A 19,333-nucleotide genomic window follows, 5' to 3' on the forward strand; every position below is an offset into this window, starting at 1 on the left:
GTTCTCCCTTCAAGGTAGCACTGAGGTACTGCTCTTTTCTCTGGCAAGGGTCATGAATTTGCAAAACTGTTGTGGAACTGAGCAAAAGGCCTGCATGGGAAAAATCACTCACCATGAAGGCCACCAATATTTCTCAAGTTATGGCTTCTGAAGTATAAAAATACTCAGTAAACAAAATTCAGTTCCCCTGCCTACAGCAAGCATTTAAGGAGCACCCATTATATATTTTGATGATATCTTGATGCTGAGCTTTAGACTTGTTTTTTTGACTCCTCAGAAAGACCGAGGTGAAGATTATGTGCCAATTTTGAGTACATCAATTCTCTTCTAAATATTCCCAGTATGGCATGCTAGCTAGCAATCACGGCTCCCTTGCAGAAATGGCAGTCAGGCTTGTGGATTTAAAAAGCTAGTAAAGGCTGCTAACATAAAAAAGGGACACCCATCACATGTGGCACAAACTGTCTCACCAACACACTCTTCTGCTTTCCAGTCCCTTTAAGTCTAGTCCTGGACAAAAGGTGGGTAGGTTTGTAAGTATTTAAATAGCTACTCTTAGGAATTAAAATTAATATATCCAGTGTAAAATTAATATATCCCGTACTTCATGTATCCTAAGAGATTAAATCTACAAAGACCAAAGTAACTCAAGACTTTCTACACTCTGGCTGCTGTAGCTGTAATTTCAAACCATGAATTTTACTTACCTTCCTATTTGTTATTTACCTTTAAACTTATATACCTTTCAGATAATTAGTTCTTAAATATAAAAATGATGGGTATGTTGAAAGATCCTTGTAATTGTGTTCAAAAAGATCCCTACTCTGTTACAATAAGAACTGAAGCTCTAGGTGGCATCTAGTGAATATTTTAATGGAAAAAAAAAATCAAGTTGGACGATGATACTAAAATAACTAAAGCAGCAGCATATGAAAAAACAAAACAAAGCAAAAACACTTTACCAACCTGAATTACAAACTCAAGGCAAGCAGCTTAGTACATCAACTAGGACCAGTGTGATAAATTCTCCCTCATACATGCTGTCATCAGTCTCAAACACGTAAGAGGCAAACAACCAATGTAGTTCTTTAATTGCATTTTAAGGCTTTTCCCCCCCTAAGAGTCAGCTTTCACTGTGGTTAAAATTATTTCCTCTGAGCCCTCTCCTCCTGAAAGGATCTGCTGTATAGATCCTTTGGTCACCTAACTGCCCTTACAGTTCTACATCTAGACTAAAATGAATAGAATTAGCGTCTTAGTAATCATAATGCTTTTACTGGTGACAAGAAGGAAGAAGCCTATAGTTAAATATCCCAGAAATTTATTTAACGTTTGTTTGATACATTTTATATAGAAAGGTTGGGGTTGTTTGCTTTGGGCGCCCCTGGTAAATTTCATGGGAGGCAAAGGGGTATCAATCTGGAGACATCAGAAATGGCAATCACAAACCCAATTTTATGACTGTTCTTAACTTAAAGATTTGTCTCCAGTGAAATTAGGCCATTCACTTAAAAAATGCTCAATGTGCTGGAGCTGTGTCAGGACAGCTGACATTTAGGAGGGCATTGCACGTTTTGGTCTGTTGGAACCTTTAAATACTTGGAAATAAAAAATATTCAGCTTTGACGTTCTCAATACTGGAAAACTTTTAAGTCTAGGGTTTCCAGCCAGCAAGGGCTGCTCTGTGTTCCTTAAACTGGACTCTGTTTCCCATGAAATTAATCTTCGGCTTTGGCTTCCATTTCTTCTGCATCATCATCTCCATCCACTTCTGCATTTTCTCTCTCAAGCCTCTCCATCTGCCTTGCAAGTTCGGTCTCATCTGTATCTGTGACCACTTTGGGCTGTGGAAGCAGAGGCATAATTTCAAAGTAAAGTAGTTAAATAGTACACAAAACTCACTTTCAATACTATCATTGCCCAGCATATTAACTCTTAAAGAAACATTTTTCTTTCTAACAACTCTGCTATTATCTATTCACTTTTGAGTGATGACATATCACTGATAAATTCCATTAGATCAATAATGGAGGAAATTTATGAGAATAAGACAAAACAGAAAAAAGAAATAAGTGTGCATTAAAATCAAATACTAGTCATTTTTACAGGCTAATAATGAAGATATATAAAAATCTCAGTGGCTATTAGCTTTCAAACCCATAAAAAGACATCTTGTAAAAATGCAATCTTCTAGGTTCAAAGTAAATTATTTACTATTTCTTTCCACAGAAGGAATTATATGTATATGTGTATTTACATAAATATTTATTTTTATATATACATATGAAAATTCGGTTTTATTTTTGTTGAGATGAGGGACATATAGGCAACTACTCCTTTTTCTAATCCTGAGATCAAATTTTAAGTATTTCACATTCATTTCTGACAATAACTAATCACACATTTTTATTGTCTATTTTTTCCCCTCAGGGGTGGGGGTGGGGGGTGGAACCTAACACCACCAGTGACCATAGTTTTCAATACCTGTCCTATGATATAGTTCTTATTTACTTACAAAAACCCTGCCCTTTTAGAAACCCTCTAAGTCAATAATTATTTTATGGGTAGCAGAATAGTAATCCTAAATGTATCCTATGTTTTAAGATTTTAGAATGCAAATCATTCAGGTGATTTAATTTTCTTAAAAACTTCGGTAAGAATAAGGCAAAAACAGTATTGCTCTCACCTCCATTTGCACATTGAAGACGCCCCTCTTTTCCTCAATCTTTTCTTTTATAACAGCCATAGCCTGATTGAGGACAGAGAGACCTTCTGTTCTCTCCAGGGTTGTTGTGGTCATCACATACCGAGGAGGGGCTATTAGATTAATCTACAAAGACAGAAAGCCATTTTACAAGTATATCTAAAGAACTCATAACTATTAGGATGTTCAAGACTTATTTTGCTAATCTGCTGCCTTAGCAAATCACCCCAAAACTTAACTCCCAATTCTATAGGCAAGCCATTTGGGGTGGTTTGTTGTTATAGCAAAAGCTGATAGTGATCTAATCAAGCCCACTGCAACACTGCATATGAAGAATCACAACTTGTGGGTGTCTTTGGTGGCTAAACTAACTACAGCCATCATCAGCATAATGGATGATTTATCTTTAAAACAAACAAAAATTCCTATTTGGTTCTACACTAAACTGACAGAAATTCTTACAATGAGTAACAACCATTGAGTTAATTTGATTGCTAATGAACAACCAAACCTCCTAAAAGTTGTACGTGAATATGAGAATATGTTGCCTTTTCCAAGATTCTATGAGCATTATGGGTATGTAAAGGAATCCTCTGGCACTAAATATCAATTGGAATCTCCACCCTTGTGACAGTGATTAGTAGCTGCAACAAAAACCCTACACATGGTTTTAACATCCCCTAGAAATACCGTTATCACCAAGAACCACTTTTCATAATACTTGTTCCAAAACATGATCAAAAACAAAACCTGATTTGGTTTAGGTGGGTATTTAGCAGGGAGGGAGAAAACTGGCTACTCACCTTGATGGGCATGGTTTCTGTAGAACAATTCAAACCTGCTCTCAAGGCTTCTTTTACGGCATCAATGCCTTCATAACCATAACAAGCCACTTCAATATCTAAAATTATAAAAATTCAAAAGCTTATACCAAAAAATGCAAAAAAATAAAATAAAAATTTAAAGGCGTAAAAGAAATCAGAGATAGGGCAAATATGTAAGTATTTAAACACTTATGAAAGCTTTCATCATCTTTTCAATTACAGACCAATCCCAGCTATTAACTTTCATAATTAAAGACTATCTGAATATGGGGGTGGCCGGATAGCTCGCTTGGTTAGAGTGCGGTGCTCTTAATAACAAGGTTGCCGGTTTGATCCCCACATGGGCAATTGTGAACTGCGCCCTCCACAACTAGATTGAAACAACTACTGGACTTAGAGCTGATGGGTCCTGGAAAAACACACTTAAAATAATAAATAAAAAGTTAAGGACCGGCCCGGTGGCTCAGGTGGTTGGAGCACCATGCTCCTAACGCCGAGGTCGCAGGTTCGATTCCCACATGAGCCAGGGAGCTGCGCCCTCTACAGCTAAGATTGTGAACAACAACTCTCCCTGGAGCTGGGCTGCCGTGAGCCGCAAGTTGGCATGAGCTGCCGAGTGCTGCAGTGGGCTACCGTGTGCTGCCATGAATCATGATTCCAACCTCTCTGTACCTCAGTTTCTTGTTTATAAAATGGAGAGGAGTGTTTTAAAGACTGAATGAAACAATAATTGCAAATTGTTTAGAACAGTTTAGAAGTTGCATACACTTTGACCTAGCAATTCTTTTAGGAATTTGCCTTACAGAACACTTACATAAATGGGTTAGTATATATGTATAAGGGTATTAATTTATAGGGTTTTTGTAGTAATTAAAAACTTGGCACAACATACATGTTCTGCAAGAGAGGGCTGGTTTCTGTTAAGGTTTATCATTCTACGGAGTATTACCTAGCAATTAAAAAGAATGAAAAGGATTCCAATGTTCTACATGGAAGGGCAGCCATGATATACCAAGTGGAAAAAGCTAGTTGGAGAAAACTTTGCATAGTATGATCCCATCTTTGTAAAAACAAAAAAAAGTTATATCTGAGTGTAAACAGCATACATTCCTACACAGTATATAAGTTAGGAAAAATGTCTGAAATAAAATATTCCAAGCTATTAATCCAGGGACATGGGAGGATATTACTGCATTGTTAGAATATTTTAAAGTATGCAACCAGCCCCCTTAAAAAAAAAAGGGCTAACTTAAGGTTAGCTTAACTCATACATGGCAGTTTCAATTTGTGTCAATACATACATTTAAGGATGATTCAGTAGAAGCAAAAATAATTTCTTAAACTTTTTTTATGAAAAATACACATTTAGAAAAACTTACAAATGTTGATGTAACACACTGTTTGGTAAGGCTCATTATTTAACAGCCTTTTTTCAAACATGTAAAATCTTTTAACATAATTAAAAAAAATCATTTACCTGCTCGAATTTTGACAGCCTGTGGTGTCAAACGCCTATTAATATTCTTAATGAGTACTTCCCGTTCACGTTCATTCAAATCTAAACTATCCAAAATAGATGGGTCTCTGATTTAAAAAACAAACAAACAAAAAACCCAACAAAAGGTCAAGGTTATTTTACTGATAATTGCAGTAGCAAACATAATACCACAGAATGCACAGAATGTTTAAGAGTACAGGCTTTAGTGTCAGAATTAGAGTTCAAATCCTAGCTTTGCACTTTAATAACTGTGTTTCTGGGTCTTTCCAAACCTCAGTTTCCAAATGTGTAAAATGAGGATGAACTGTATCTCACTGGATTGTGGTATTAAATAAGATAATCTAGCTTGAAAAGAACGAAAACATGGAAAACATTTAAAAATATAACTGCATCCTTGGAAATTAGTGAGTCAGGAAAGGCTTCATGGATAAAGAAGCATTTTCACCTGACCCTCTTAAGTGCCACAAAACAGGGACCAGAGTCTCAGTCAATGGCACGGTTGAACAAATGAAAAAAAAATAAAACGACTAAAAGAATGATAGGACTTTAACAAGCAAAGATAGAACTGTTTTAAGAAAGGTATGATATAATGGCATGAGCAAGCACCAGGCTTAAAAAGCCTGGGTTAAGGAATGAAAGGCAAAAGAATTTGGGTAGAGGTAACTTTCATTTAACTAATACCTACAAAGCAAAAGAAGACAAACCAACAGAAAAAGGGCAAATGAGATGAACCGATGTTTGACAGAAGAAATATATAAACGGTCAATAAACATATGAAAGACTGTTCAATTCACCAATAACCAAGAGAATGCAAATCAAAACAAGATACTACTGTACATCCATCAATTTGGCAAAAGGAAAAATAATCTGAGACCTACACCAAATGTTGGAGAGGATGAAGAGAAATAGGAATGCTCACACAATTGCTAGAGGGATTATAAATTATAGAACCAATTTGGAGAGTATTTTGCTGAAACTGAGTAAATTTAAAGACGCATATAATTAATGCTATGACCCAACCATTCTATTCCTAGGTACCTTAGAAACTCCCAAACATGTACACACAGACATATATTCATCATATCACTGTTTGAAAAATGGGGAGGAGGAGCGAGGGGAAGCAGGATTACCCCTACATATCTCTTAATAGAGAAACAGATAAACATATTCTCACAATAAAATACTATATAGAAATTAATGTGAAGTAGGCATACACATATCAAGTTGGAGAAATTTTAAATACAAAAATGATTCTATATGTACTTTATGAATACACATATTAAAACCATAAAAACATAAATTATAATGATCCAAACTAATTTCAAAATAGTGGTTACCACTGATGAGTCAAGGGAATGGGTTGGGAAGGGTAAAACATTATTTCCAACTATCTCAGAAACTGTTTCTTATTTAAAAGAAAAACGTGAAGTCACATGCAGCAAAGAATCAGCATTACTTAAATCTGGATAGTCGCTACATGACTGATGAAGCAAGAGAAGCAAGTGAAGGGAAAGGGAATAATATATATTAAGGAGGAGCGGGAATGCAGGGAGTGCTGGAGGTGGAAGCTAGAGAGGTAAGCCAGGGCCAGATGACAACAAGCCACGTTAAGACATGTACTGATTAAAGAGTGCAGGACTGAAGTCAGGGAGGACAGGAATACACAGCAGTGCTTAATGGTTAATAGCATACACTCTGGACGCAGCCAGAATGTCAGGGTTTGAATCCTGGCTCTACCATTTGCTGTATGAATTTGGACAAATTATTTACTCTGCCTCAATTTCCTCATCTGTAAGGATTAACAGCACTTACACCATAGATTGCTGTAAGAATTATATAAATGTTAGCTATTATAATTACTATTCTCACCTCTCCCACAATATGATATTAAAGAAAAAAATCACATGTGGGGCTAAACTGGAAGGTATTTAGAGAACCAAATGAGCTGGGCTGCTGCAGGTTTTAACAGTCCCCAGCCAACTCGGCCATTCTGAGAGCTAAGGGGACCATCACCTCTGGGCAGCACAAGGATGGGAAAGTAACCTTAGTGCAATGAAGCTGCCTGTGGAGCAAGAACATTCAGGAGGAAGTGGGAGGTGCAGATGTGGAGGAAGTTAAGTATGGAGAACTGAAGGAGTCTGGCTGTTACCAGGAGGACACAGTGTTTGTTACAGGAGAGAGAGAAGGTTGAGAAGTTTGTTTTTTAGTGTAAATGGGAGAAATTAGAGTCTTTTTTATGCTGATGGAGCAAAACCAATAAAGGGAAAGAATAACAGGTAGAAAGAGGTCCCTGAGTCGTAGCTGGGCCTAGGTGGTAAGATCAGTCTGAGCAGGAAGGATAAGAATTCCAGTGTCAGGAACACAGGAGGTAATGACAGGTGGGATGGAGATGTTTGCTGAGGTAGTGGGAAGATCCTGTGTAATGGATTCTAATTTCTTTATAAAACAGGTAGTGAGTGCACCAGGTCAAAGTGCGGGAAGAGTGGGAGAGTAGATATCTGAGGAAGAGAATGGAAAAGCTCTGAAATACCTTTCTAAGAATAGGAGGAACTGACCAGGAGCAGAGAGAATGTGGGGCAGCAGTGAAGGCCCAGCAGAGGTTGGAGACCATGAATACGCAGGGGCACCAACCTGCAAGACTGTGGTTTTTCCCTAGCAGCACCCACCCAGCAGTCTACAAGTGCAGAAAAGGCCACACATCGATCCAAAGCTGGATTTAACAGAGGGAAAAACAGGGCAAAAGCTCATGGTATTGGCAAGACAGTTGTTGAAATGATGTATCCTGGTGCATCTATGCTGAGTAAGAAAGGAAAAGCAGGAAAGGGTGAAAACATAGGGAGAAAAGGTTTGGCATCAGAGCATGACATAAGAATTAAGACACAGAGTAGGACTGTCGGAGCTGCAAGGACGGGGGCTGTGGTAAAAAAAAAAAAAAAAAAAAAAAGAATGTGTGAATTAAAGGTTTTAGAGGCAGAGCAAATCCTGGTGATAACAAACCCTGGGTGAGGCTATATGCAAGACTGGCTGAAGTGGCATGGGCTAAGGTCTACAGAATTGTGAGGCAAAGGAAACAAGAGGTTAGAGTTTTAGATGAGACATCTACCTTGGCCCTGAAATCACCTAAGACAATAAAAAAAACTAGGAGAAGGAAAAGTGTAGGGAGTAGTTTATGAAACTATATAACTACCGTGGTTCCCCGAAAATAAGACCTAGCCGGATAATCAGCTCTAATGCGTCTTTTGGAGCAAAAATTAATATAAGACCCAGTCTTACATAAGACCGGGTATAATATAATACTTATATTAATTTTTGCTCTAAAAGATGCATTAGAGCTGATTGTCCAGCTAGGTCTTATTTTTGGGGAAACGGTAAAATATACGAAATTATATAGGGTTTATGTAGGATTGGCCCATATCATGGGCCTTTTATACTGAAATATTTTAATCTAAATTTAGCAAGGATTTAAGACATAGATGTGCTATTCAATATCAGGCTCTCGACCCAGCAGCTGGGATATGAAGATAGGAGCAGAGCCAAAAAAGTATTCTTACGAGACTGCATGTTTAAATGCATCATAGGCACCATAACCAGGTCTCTTGTACTTGTCATCAAAGACCCAAGCAGTTCTCTGGAACAGGCTTTCCAGCTGTTCATCCTTGGTGTATTCTAACATTTCAGCAACATGACGAAGAATGCTGTAAACCTAGAAACAAAATGAAGAGTTCAACAATTCAGAGGTAAGAGAGCTATTTAAAAAATAGATATTTTTACACTTTAGTAGACAACATTTAAAAACAAACCTTTAGTTAATGTGACTACAATAATTCCTTAATAAAAGAATGCCATCCAACAAATTCTTTCTCTATACAGAAATACTTGTTTTCCCATAATAAATTCAAGTGGGTATATCAAGTAGAAATAGTACAGAATTTAGTGTTCCAAGACCCAGATCGAGTCTTGGCTGAGATCAATTAACCTCTCTGAATTTGTTTCCTCATCTGGAAAAGGGAGATACTAGTATCTCTTCTTTTTACTGCACAAAGCTCTTAGAGAGATCAAATACATACAAATGCATACTATAAATTAAAAACTATACAAATGACTTATACAAATGCATAAAATTTTATATTATATAAATCCTGTTAAATAAATATAAACTATTATTACTACCACTCCCTGACATCATGGAACCAGTATTGAGATTTCAGTATCTTTTGCTCTGTTATCATTTAAGTTATCCTTCAGACTTACCCACTGCTGCCAACCTTTTTCTAATATACTAAGAATAAAAGGGCTTAATGAAGAAAGAGTATAAGGAAGGAGGTTTTCGTGTTAATTACAGAATTGTGAGGCAAAGGAAACAAGAGGTTAGTTTTAGATGAGACTGAGTGAGGAGAGGTACTAACATAGTACCTGTTCATTCTATCATCTTATCATCCTGATAAAATTTACTAATATATTTATTTTACAATATCCTCAGGTGATAAAACAAAATGGATGTTTTCCTAGAGCAGTGCTTCTCAAATTTGGATTCTCAAACTTGGTGGGACCCGAGCTCTTGCATTTCTCATGAGCAGTCCGATGATGCCAATCTGTTGGCCCGGAGACTATATTCTGAGAGGCACAGTCCTAGAGTTCACTACAAAGGGATTTCACCGAGAGTACTACTGAATGTGTAAACCACACTGCAGTAATAGTAAACACACCAGTTTTAAAACAAAGGGAAAGATTAGGTAATGATCTGATGGCTTTTAGATTTGTATTCTCTTTTACTAGATTAAGCAAGATTTAAAAAATCTTCTAAACATTGTTTTCTTGGCATTTTATCTTGAGGACAGAAACACACATGGCAGAAGAGAACAAAAGACACAAGAGAAAGGCAAAGAAAACAGAAACAATGGCAATAGTGCCATTAAGAACTGAGGAGCTAGGGAATGAAGGATAATAAATAGGACCAGACAATAGAAGAATACAGAGAGAAGACGAAGGATATAGAAATGAGAAGATGAAGAATATAGAAATGGCTGTTCTTGCTTTATTCATGCTGACTATGGAGAAGTAGAAAATTACAGCAAAAATAACAAAAAAGGAAGAAAAATAACCTGGATTCACAGACATTTTACAAACCTTTGTTCATTCTTACATACAACAGCTAGCTGTCTCTGTGACTCTTACCCAGAATAGGGATGAAAGTCAAGAACTAAATGTTATGACAAGCCAAATCAGCTGAAATCACCCATAGTTAATTTATTCCTAAAAAAAGCTTAAAAACATGAATGTCCAGTACTGTTTTGAGACTATCAGCTCATAAGCAACACCACGAAACAAAAACAGTATAGTCAAAATCCTTTGAAATTAAGTCTTTTAAATTATTTTTCTATGTAACATATAACTCAAAATGAAAATATACAGTTACAAAAAATGTAGGTTTTGTTTTTTATTCTTCTGCCAGGAACATGGCATGATTATTTATTAAGCACATTCAAATAGTGGACTGATCTGATTCAAAAATCAACGTACAGTTTTGGATTTGGTGAATTTATCTTCACATTTGATTGCTTCCTCTGGAGAAACTCTTCTTTTTGACAAATCAATATACCCTGTAAGAAAATTTTGAAAAAGTGATCTCTGTTCAGGTGTCAGCATATCACTGCGACATATTTTCACAACCCGCTTGTTTGGTTGTCATCTTTGCATTTACTCCCCACTAAAATCCCACCAACAAAATAATGCACAAGATGAGAAAGTTTTTGTTTTCAGAAATGCATCTTTATTATCATGTAATTGTATATTCTCTATTACCTCACTGGAGGGACCTAATAAAGATTCGCTATTTGTCTATCTGGCATCCATTTATCATAGTGTCAATTGCATTAACTGTGTTTTCAGTATTCTTGATGCTATGACATTTGCAGCCTGGATGACTAGGTGGGGAGACTCCCCCTCCTAGAGCTAGACAATTCTTAGAGACAGCAAAGGGCTCACCTGCAGCAGCCTTTCATATGCAAACTAACCAACCCAGAGCCCACACCCCCAACTATCTCATCAAAGTATCACACACCACACCAATATTCCCCCTGCCCTAAATCAGCCAAGGCCAGGTACCAGACAACCAGAATAGCCTGATGCCCCAATGCCTGAACAAACTATTCAAACTAGCCCACCCTAAACTATTTACCCTAACCTGCCTTGCCTTTTCTGTGGACATCTCAATAAACGCTCTGGCCTAGGCTTTCCCATGGCTTCTTTCGCCTTCTGACCGAATCTGGAGCTTCCTCATGAGGCCCTGCATGGCACATCATGTCCTATCTCTTAAGTGATAAAAATCTTCTTTCAATGGCATTGGCCTCTCCATGTCATCAGTCACCTCCATAAATTACGATCCCACGGGTACAAAATGAGACAAGCAGTTAAATGTATTTTAAAGAATTTAGGAGGAAAAAAGTGATCATTAAAATTTACCTACATATTTTCGATTTTAGGCATCACTTCTCTTTGACCTGAACAACTTCCTTTCCCATTTCCTATAATGCAGGTCTATTTGATAATAAATCCTCTTAGTTTCTATTTACCTGAAGATGTCTCATTTTGATCTTTATTGTTGAAACATTTTCTTTAGTTACAGAATTCTGGTTTGACAGTTTTTTTCTTTTAGTGCTTTTAAGGTGTCATTCAATGTGCTGACCTCCATTACTTCCAATAAGAATGCCACAGTAATTTGTATTACTGCTCCCCTGTAAATAATGTGCAATCTTCCTTTGGCTACTTTGATTTCTCTGTCTCTTTCTCAATAGTCTGATGAGCCTAGATGCGGTCTTATTAGTATTAATCCTGCTTGAGGTTAGCTGAGCTTTTCCAATTTGTAAATTTGTTTTTTCAGCAAATAGGAGAAACTTTTGGCCATGATTTCTTCTGCCCTTTCTCTCCTTTTCTTTTGGAACAAAGCTTTGATATTTGACAGGTTACTTTTTTCCTGTTCTTCAGATTGGTTCTTTTTAAATGAACTATCTTCAGGTTTCACTGAGCCTTCTGTCATCTTTAATCTGTTAGCCCCACCCAGTGGAATTTTTAGATATTACACTTCTGATTTGTAGAAGTTACATTTAGTGCTTTGAGTTTCTAATTTCTCTACTGAGATTTCATTTTATTCATTACAAGCAAAAATATGATTGTAATGATTAGGAAAATATCTAATATCCTTGAGCAGTTATATCTGCTTTAAAATCCTTATCTGCTAATTTCAACATAAGGGATACTCTAGGTCACTCTCCATTGTCTTTTCTCTTTTGTATGGGTCATAATTTCCTGTTTCTTCAAATGTTTAGTAGTTGGATTGTATCCTGATCATTGTGAATTCCTTTATGTTTCTGTTAAGGATACTGATTTTGTTTTAGCAGGCAGTTATTTGTCTGGTTTCAAAACTATAAGCTCTGTTTCTTCAAGTGGAAAGCAACGAAGATCTATTTAGAATTTTACCCTGTTGGATTGCTTGCAGTCTACCCTCTGTATTAGTAGTTCAGGGGTCAGCCAGAAATTTGAGTAGATTTTATATATAAATTTAGGGTTTCTCCCTCTGTCTTTCCTTTCTCTAATCTCTATCACTATTTTCTCTAATCCCTATCATTATTTCTCTAATCTGTATCACTGCTATGGCTGTCCAGAACTGTTCTCAAGTCATTAAGACTGTAGGTCTGCCATTAGAATTTTAGCTGCCCTGCTTGAAGCCACCTGCAACATTCATTCAGACAAAAAGCTGTAAAACTTAGCTAGTGAAATTCCTTTCTTCCTTCAGTTTCGGCCTGCTTTTGATTATGCCCATTGTCTTTAGGTAGTTTTAAAAATATTTGTTCAGGGTTTATAGCTGTTATTTTTAAAGGTTTTTCCAATAGGACCTAATCTTCTAGTATCAGAAATGAATCCCCTCTATAGGATCTTTTGCACTTTGGTTTTTTTCTTATCTCAACCCCAGTCATCTTTGCACAAGAGAATATTCAGATCTCATTCTATATAAAACTGCATTGCATGGATGTGACATGATTTATTTCACCACGATTTTGACTGCTGTTTCCTGTTTTTAATTAATACTGTACAAATAATGCAGCTACAGAAATTACTCTTATATGTATCTATTGTACTTAAGTATTTTTTCTGATTACAGTTAAAAATATATTTGATTCCTTTTTGTTATGTATTTTATATAACAGAAAAGGAATGCAAGATAAGACACCATTCTAGGTCCTTCTGGGGCAGTGATATGAAGACTTACTCAAATTTAAGGAACACAGTTGTGCCCCCTTATCCGCAGGGGACACATTCCAAGACTCCCAGTGGATGCCTGAAACTGTGGATCATACTGAACCCTATAGAGAATATTTTGTTCCCTATGCATACATTCCATTTCACTTAAAGGAAGCACTTTACGGCTTCTCTTTGGTACATCCGAATGCCAGCATCACTACTTTGTACATTGGGGACATTATTAAGTAAAATAAGGGTTATCTGAACACAGGCACTGTAATATCTTAACAGTCAATCTGATAACTGAGATGACAACCAAGTGACTAATGGGCAGGCAGCATATAGTGTGGACACGCTGGACAAAGGAATGATTCATGTCCTGGGCAGGACAATGAGAGATTTCACCATGCTACCCAGACCGCCATGCAATTTAAAACTTATACATTGTTTAATTACCGCGGTCTGAAAATATTAAATGGAAAATTCCTCTGGAAATAAAACTCAAGTTATCTGACCAATAATAAAAACTAGTCCTGGGATGTACTAATTAAACCATTACTAAGAGATCTTGCTTAGATGGCTAATTGGCATCCTTCTCTAACAACTCTGTACGTAAAAGAGTTTAGGTATGAAAGGAGGAGTTTGTTTTTTTATGGCTGTAGGCAATTTACAAACAATATATTTTTCTGTAAACCAATTTAAATCTGAAATTCGTATTTTAGATATTTTTCTCACTTACCTTTTTCTTTGTCCACTCTGATCACAACCACACATTCATTCCTGCCAATTCGGATGAGTTTGTTTATAGAACGAATACGCCTTCTGGACAACTCACTAAGAAGAATCATGCCTTCGATATTGTTGTATTCCAGAAGGCTGACATAGGCCCCCATTTCAGCAATGGACCTTACATTCACCATCACTACATCTTCCACCTCAGGAAATTTGTGTTGATAAAATCTACAACTTAGACCCGGCATTCTGCAATTTAAACAAAAGAATCAAGTAAGTGCTCAGTTAAAGTCAAAATAAAGAAATGTCCATTTTCTACATCTTGCCAGAAGGTGAGCAGTTGTTAGTCTTCTCACCTCTTTAAACTTCTTAAATGGTATCAGAAAACAGATAATGTTCAGGAACCAAGCTTTAATTTTTATTTTGCTCCACACTTTTGTAACGCTTGGATGATTCTCTACCATCAGTTTCAGAGGAATCATAAAAAGTAATGACCATCTATAAAGTACAACTAACCTCTGAGACATAAAGATTAAAGGTACACCTTAAGAGTAAAATACTATTTTAATACCACCACTTTAAGAAATAACAAATGACGGGAAGCATCACTACTATTATAAACCTATCAGCAAATTCTAAAGCTGTTTTTTCTCCAAATCAGCTAGGACTGTAATGCCTCCACCCATTACATAAAGGGAAGACTCTTCTGACTACTTAAACCCTAACCATATATTAAAGAATACACCCTGTAAGTCAGTATAGCCAAAATTACAGCATCATATGACAGGACAAAAACTAAAAGTTCATTAATCAGGAAAGGTATTAAATTTAACCAAAACGTATTCTCTCAGATTTTTTCCCCCTCTTAAAACAAGCTTGAATTGAATTCACAATTACCATGATTTCTAGTTCCTACTTTTCCCATTATTCCCAAATATTCTTTTCTTTTGTTGAATAAGTATACCAAATCTTGAGAATAGCTTTATAGATCTACATTACTATAAAGTTCAAGTTTCTCTTAACTGCCAAGTATATATATATTTAAAACTCTTCCCTTTGATCCACCCAACCTACTTTCAGCACCACTCCTTTTATGACCCACAATCCTGAAATCATACCATGAGTAGAAATACATTTTTAAAGGGAAGCTCTCAAACTAATCATAGTTGATGATTTTCATGTTTTTCTGCTAACCGTAACCAGTTTACTGTTGTCAAATCTCAGAAGACAGGCAATAGGATCTAAAGGCCTATGAAAAATTTGTGAAAAATCACTAACTTATTTTTTTCTTATTAATTGGGAAATAAAGATAGAACATCCACACCCAGTTCACGGAACCCTGGAATTCTGCTGCAGTGTGATTTGAGAACCGCTAACTGCATCCGCATATAACTTCCCAGTGGCTTCCTACTGATTTATACATCTTTTTACTACCTACAGGGTCTTATATGATCTGGCCACTGCCTGTCTCCCTGAGGTACCACTTTCTCCCTAGTTCTCCCCATTTTATAGATGAAGAAAATGAAGCACAGGTTAAGCAACTTGCTAAAAAGTGACAGTGTCAGAATTTGAACCTATGAAGTCTAGAACCATAGTGTACTATTCATCAGGCTATATTTTCTCTCAATATTATTGATAAATATATTACAATCAGAAACATCTTAAACAAAAAGCAACATTAACATACATATCCAATGCTGGCGCAATGAATACCACAGATTAGTGAAAACTTTCAGTACTAATCTATCCTGTTTAACCAAAAAAATAAAATAATAATAATAAAAATAAAATAAAGCAGCGTATTAGTAACAGTGGCAGAGATGTATTTCTCTTGTAGCTTGACAAAATAGAAATTTAGCAGATAAAGGGAAGTAGACAATAGCCAGAATGACCCACCAAGAAACAGTTGAGCTGGTTGTTTCATTTTTAAACAGGGCCTTTTTTTAAAAAAAAGCTTGTCGAATATCTGTATGTAAAGTACTAAAATTTGAGAGCTAAAAATGTTTTAAACTGAGTATCAAAATAAATGATGCCATGAAAATGTGTGAAATAATTTTAAGAGCTTTAACATGTGTTAACCACATTTACTTATCAAGTTTCTTCAAATAGTAAAGCTGATGATTTTGGGGAAGGCAGGCTTAATTTGATGGTTAAAGAAAACAGGCAATAGTGTAAAAGAACCCTGTAGGGAGATATAAATGTTACAGCTTTAGGAAGTATATAAGTCTCTTTGCAATATGTAGGGTAAATAAAGGAATACTGATGTTATTTATAGGAAAGACAGAAAGTAGCCGGTAAGTACAAAAAGAATACATTTCACAAACAACCTGCATATTGATTGATAGATTTTGAACATATCTCTTTATTTATGGTAATAATTACACTAACTTTTCAAAAATCAGTAAGGAAAATAGAAGCCACAAGCTAGGTATATATCGGCCATTTATATAACTTTCAAAGCACTTTGACTTATTTTATTTGGCTCTCAGTAAGTCCTCGTCAGGACTCAGTGAACTTTGGGAATAGCTATAGATGTGGGTCCCAGTCCTTGCTCTCTTACTGACTACGTAGCTGTGGTTGCTTGGGAAATGTATTCCCATGGAACTGTAGTTTCTAGTCTGTGACATGTATCGCACAGATTTGTGGAGAGTATCACATGAAACAAAAGTGCATGTAAAAACAGAAAGTATAATGTGCTATGCAAATATAAGAAATTAAAAGGCAAAGGAAGTATTATTTCCATTTGTTACTTGACTTGTTAAACAATCATTTTATAGTCTCTACTATGTACTAAGCACTACTGACACAATTAACACTGCTACCTAAAAAATTTAAGTCGAGTGGGAAACAAACTAATAAGCTAATAATAGCAATATAAGGTATTACGAAAGGAACACAGTGAAATGATCAATTAACTGGGAACCAAGGAACAGAATTCAGTGACTTCCTTAAGCACAAATCCTTAATAAGTACGAGAACAGGGACTAAAACCAAGTCTTCTGACATTAAATACAGAATATTTTTAACCCTCAGAGCCTCAATATGTCAGAGTACTACAATACAGTATATGTTCTTTGGTAAAGAACACCGATTTTTCAGAATACACTAACTGAACTCCAAGTTAATTTCAAATAACCTGCGTTGCCAGTAATTTTGCCTTGTTAGATGATAGGAAGGACTTCTTTCTTAAACCAGTGCATGGTCTGGGGTGACCGGATGACTCAGTTGGTCAGAACAGGAGCTCTGAACAACAGGGTTGCGGGTTCAATTCCCTCATGGGATGGTGGGCTGCTCCCGCTGCAACCAAAGATTGAAAACTGCGGCTGGACTTGGAGCTGAGCTGCGCCCTCCACAATTAGATTGAAGGACAATGACTTGGAGCTGATGGGCCCTGGAGAAACACACTGTTTCCCAATATTCCCCAATTTAAAAACAAAACAAAACAAAAAAAAAACAGCAAAAAAGCAACCAGTGCATGGTCAAGTCGCCACAATGGATACAGGAAATCCACATCCCTTTCCAAAGTAAAGCATATTAAGTGATAGAAACAATTTTTGCAATAACTGTAATTAAGCTCTAACACTTAAGCTCTCTGCATCCTAGTTTTTAGTATAGGAGTGCTACACAACAAAGCTTTTAAACTATTTCACTGCAAGTTGAAATAGGAAGCACCAATATCTACAAACATCACTATGCATCTTTTTGAGATCTTTTGAGAATTAGTAATTGTCATTTGGCATCAGATGAACTGAGAACTGGCAGTAAAGTTCTACTCATAGAAGTAATTTCCACACTGTTGAAAGACAGAGTTACAACTTTCTTCCCTTAAATAACAACTTCAATCAGGAGAAAAAAACAGCCTTTTCTGTTACACCTTTTCTCCAAGAAACAATGTTTCCTGTTTAATCAACATTACAGTAGCCTAAGTTTGGGGGGTAACAAAAGGGACCTCAGGCTGAATATTAGTATTTAACCCTAAAATTCCCCCATCTTTTCAGTTTTGCGTAACTGTAAGACCACACCGTGTAATTCTACAAGTCTGTTCTCACCGGTGCTGAAATACAGCAAACCGACGCGAAGCGTAATAAACTCTTTAAAAGTATGTTTTAATTTCAATTCAAGGAGTGACTCATTCCACAGAAATGCCCAACTCGAGAGCTAAGGTAAAATGAGCTTCAATTTTTAAAAATAAAGTATCGAATAAACTGCTCTTGGACCCTTTGAAAGACAGCTCTTGTCAACACTGTGATCCATCCTACTGGTCCCTTGAAGTGCACGGTCTGGTTTCCACGGAGAGGTAGTATTTACTGGAGCGCAAGAGGAAAAATCAAAAAACAAAACCAAAAAGACGATGGACGGAATTCTCAGGCCGGGAAGGAGCAGTGCTCAGCCCTGGTGCAGGAGTGTCACCGCGTTCTCCCGAGGCCGCCCCACCGCAAGGAGTCCTCAACTTGAAGCATATTGAAGAGGCTGTACGGTCACTTGGCCCATTTTCCTTCACGAGGTTCCTGCGCTCGTACCACGCCACCTGCAACTCGGGAAGACCGACACGGAAACCGCCAGGGGTGTCGGTGGTGTCCAGACACTTCTCGCCCAGGGAGAGGTGTTAGCTCGGGGCCTACCCTCTCTCGACCACCCATGTCACTACACACAACCAAAGTGAGTTCTTCGAGAAACCGATCTAGGGGACTAGTTACCCGAGGTATGTGTGTGGATCCCGCAGTGGGGTCCCGCGCCGCGCTCTTTAATCGGAGAGAACAGACTTGGTCCACCCGCAGCAGCCGCCGATCCTCCTCAGCGTGCGCTTCGCTCAACCCCACCGCGCATGCGGAACCACCTCGTCTCACGCAGGCGCCAACAGAATAGAGGCCCTCTTCGTCACTGACCATAGAGTCCGGGTCCTCCGGGAACAAGGAAGAAGGAAGATCCCAGGAGAACCTGAAAAGTACGTCTTTTCACTATCTTTAGTTGTCGGTAAGTAAACCTTCAAGGCGCAGGGAGAAGTAGAACTCTCATTCCTTGTTCCTGAAGAATAAATCCTCTCTCAAAGCTTCTGCCAACCATGAGGTGGCGCTGTGACCAACAATGACAAGCGCAGGAAGAGAAAGAGTATACTCTTCTCTCTCGTTCTCTCGCCCCGCGCTTGCAGAGCCTTGCGCAGCCGCCGGGGAGCTGGAGCGGGAGGGGCTAGGAAGCTGACCGGAATTGAGGTGCCGTTGGGTGGTGCGCGCGCCTGAACATCCGGGCATCGCCGGCTTTAGGCCCTTTTCCCTCCTCCCACGCCCACCCTCAACCCCACGTACCAACAGGAAACGGAAGTGGCGGATGCATATCCCA

The 19,333-nt window shown here is 37.5% G+C and overlaps 1 protein-coding gene across 1 annotated transcript; it reads right to left on the bottom strand.

Moving 5' to 3' along the window:
- Positions 1-1,304: 1,304 nt before the first annotated feature.
- On the bottom strand, positions 1,305-19,170 carry EIF2S1 (eukaryotic translation initiation factor 2 subunit alpha). Its single transcript, XM_019733439.2, has 8 exons — positions 18,694-19,170; positions 14,004-14,245; positions 10,547-10,626; positions 8,578-8,729; positions 5,006-5,112; positions 3,508-3,605; positions 2,687-2,830; positions 1,305-1,844 (listed from the first exon to the last, which is right to left on the bottom strand). Exons 2-8 carry the CDS (start codon positions 14,242-14,244, stop codon positions 1,719-1,721), a joined length of 948 nt encoding a protein of 315 aa, XP_019588998.1. The 5' UTR covers position 14,245; positions 18,694-19,170; the 3' UTR covers positions 1,305-1,718.
- Between the last annotated feature and the right edge of the window lie 163 nt (positions 19,171-19,333).

This window comes from Rhinolophus sinicus, linkage group LG03, assembly GCF_036562045.2.
Source record: "Rhinolophus sinicus isolate RSC01 linkage group LG03, ASM3656204v1, whole genome shotgun sequence".
NCBI lineage: Eukaryota > Metazoa > Chordata > Mammalia > Chiroptera > Rhinolophidae > Rhinolophus > Rhinolophus sinicus.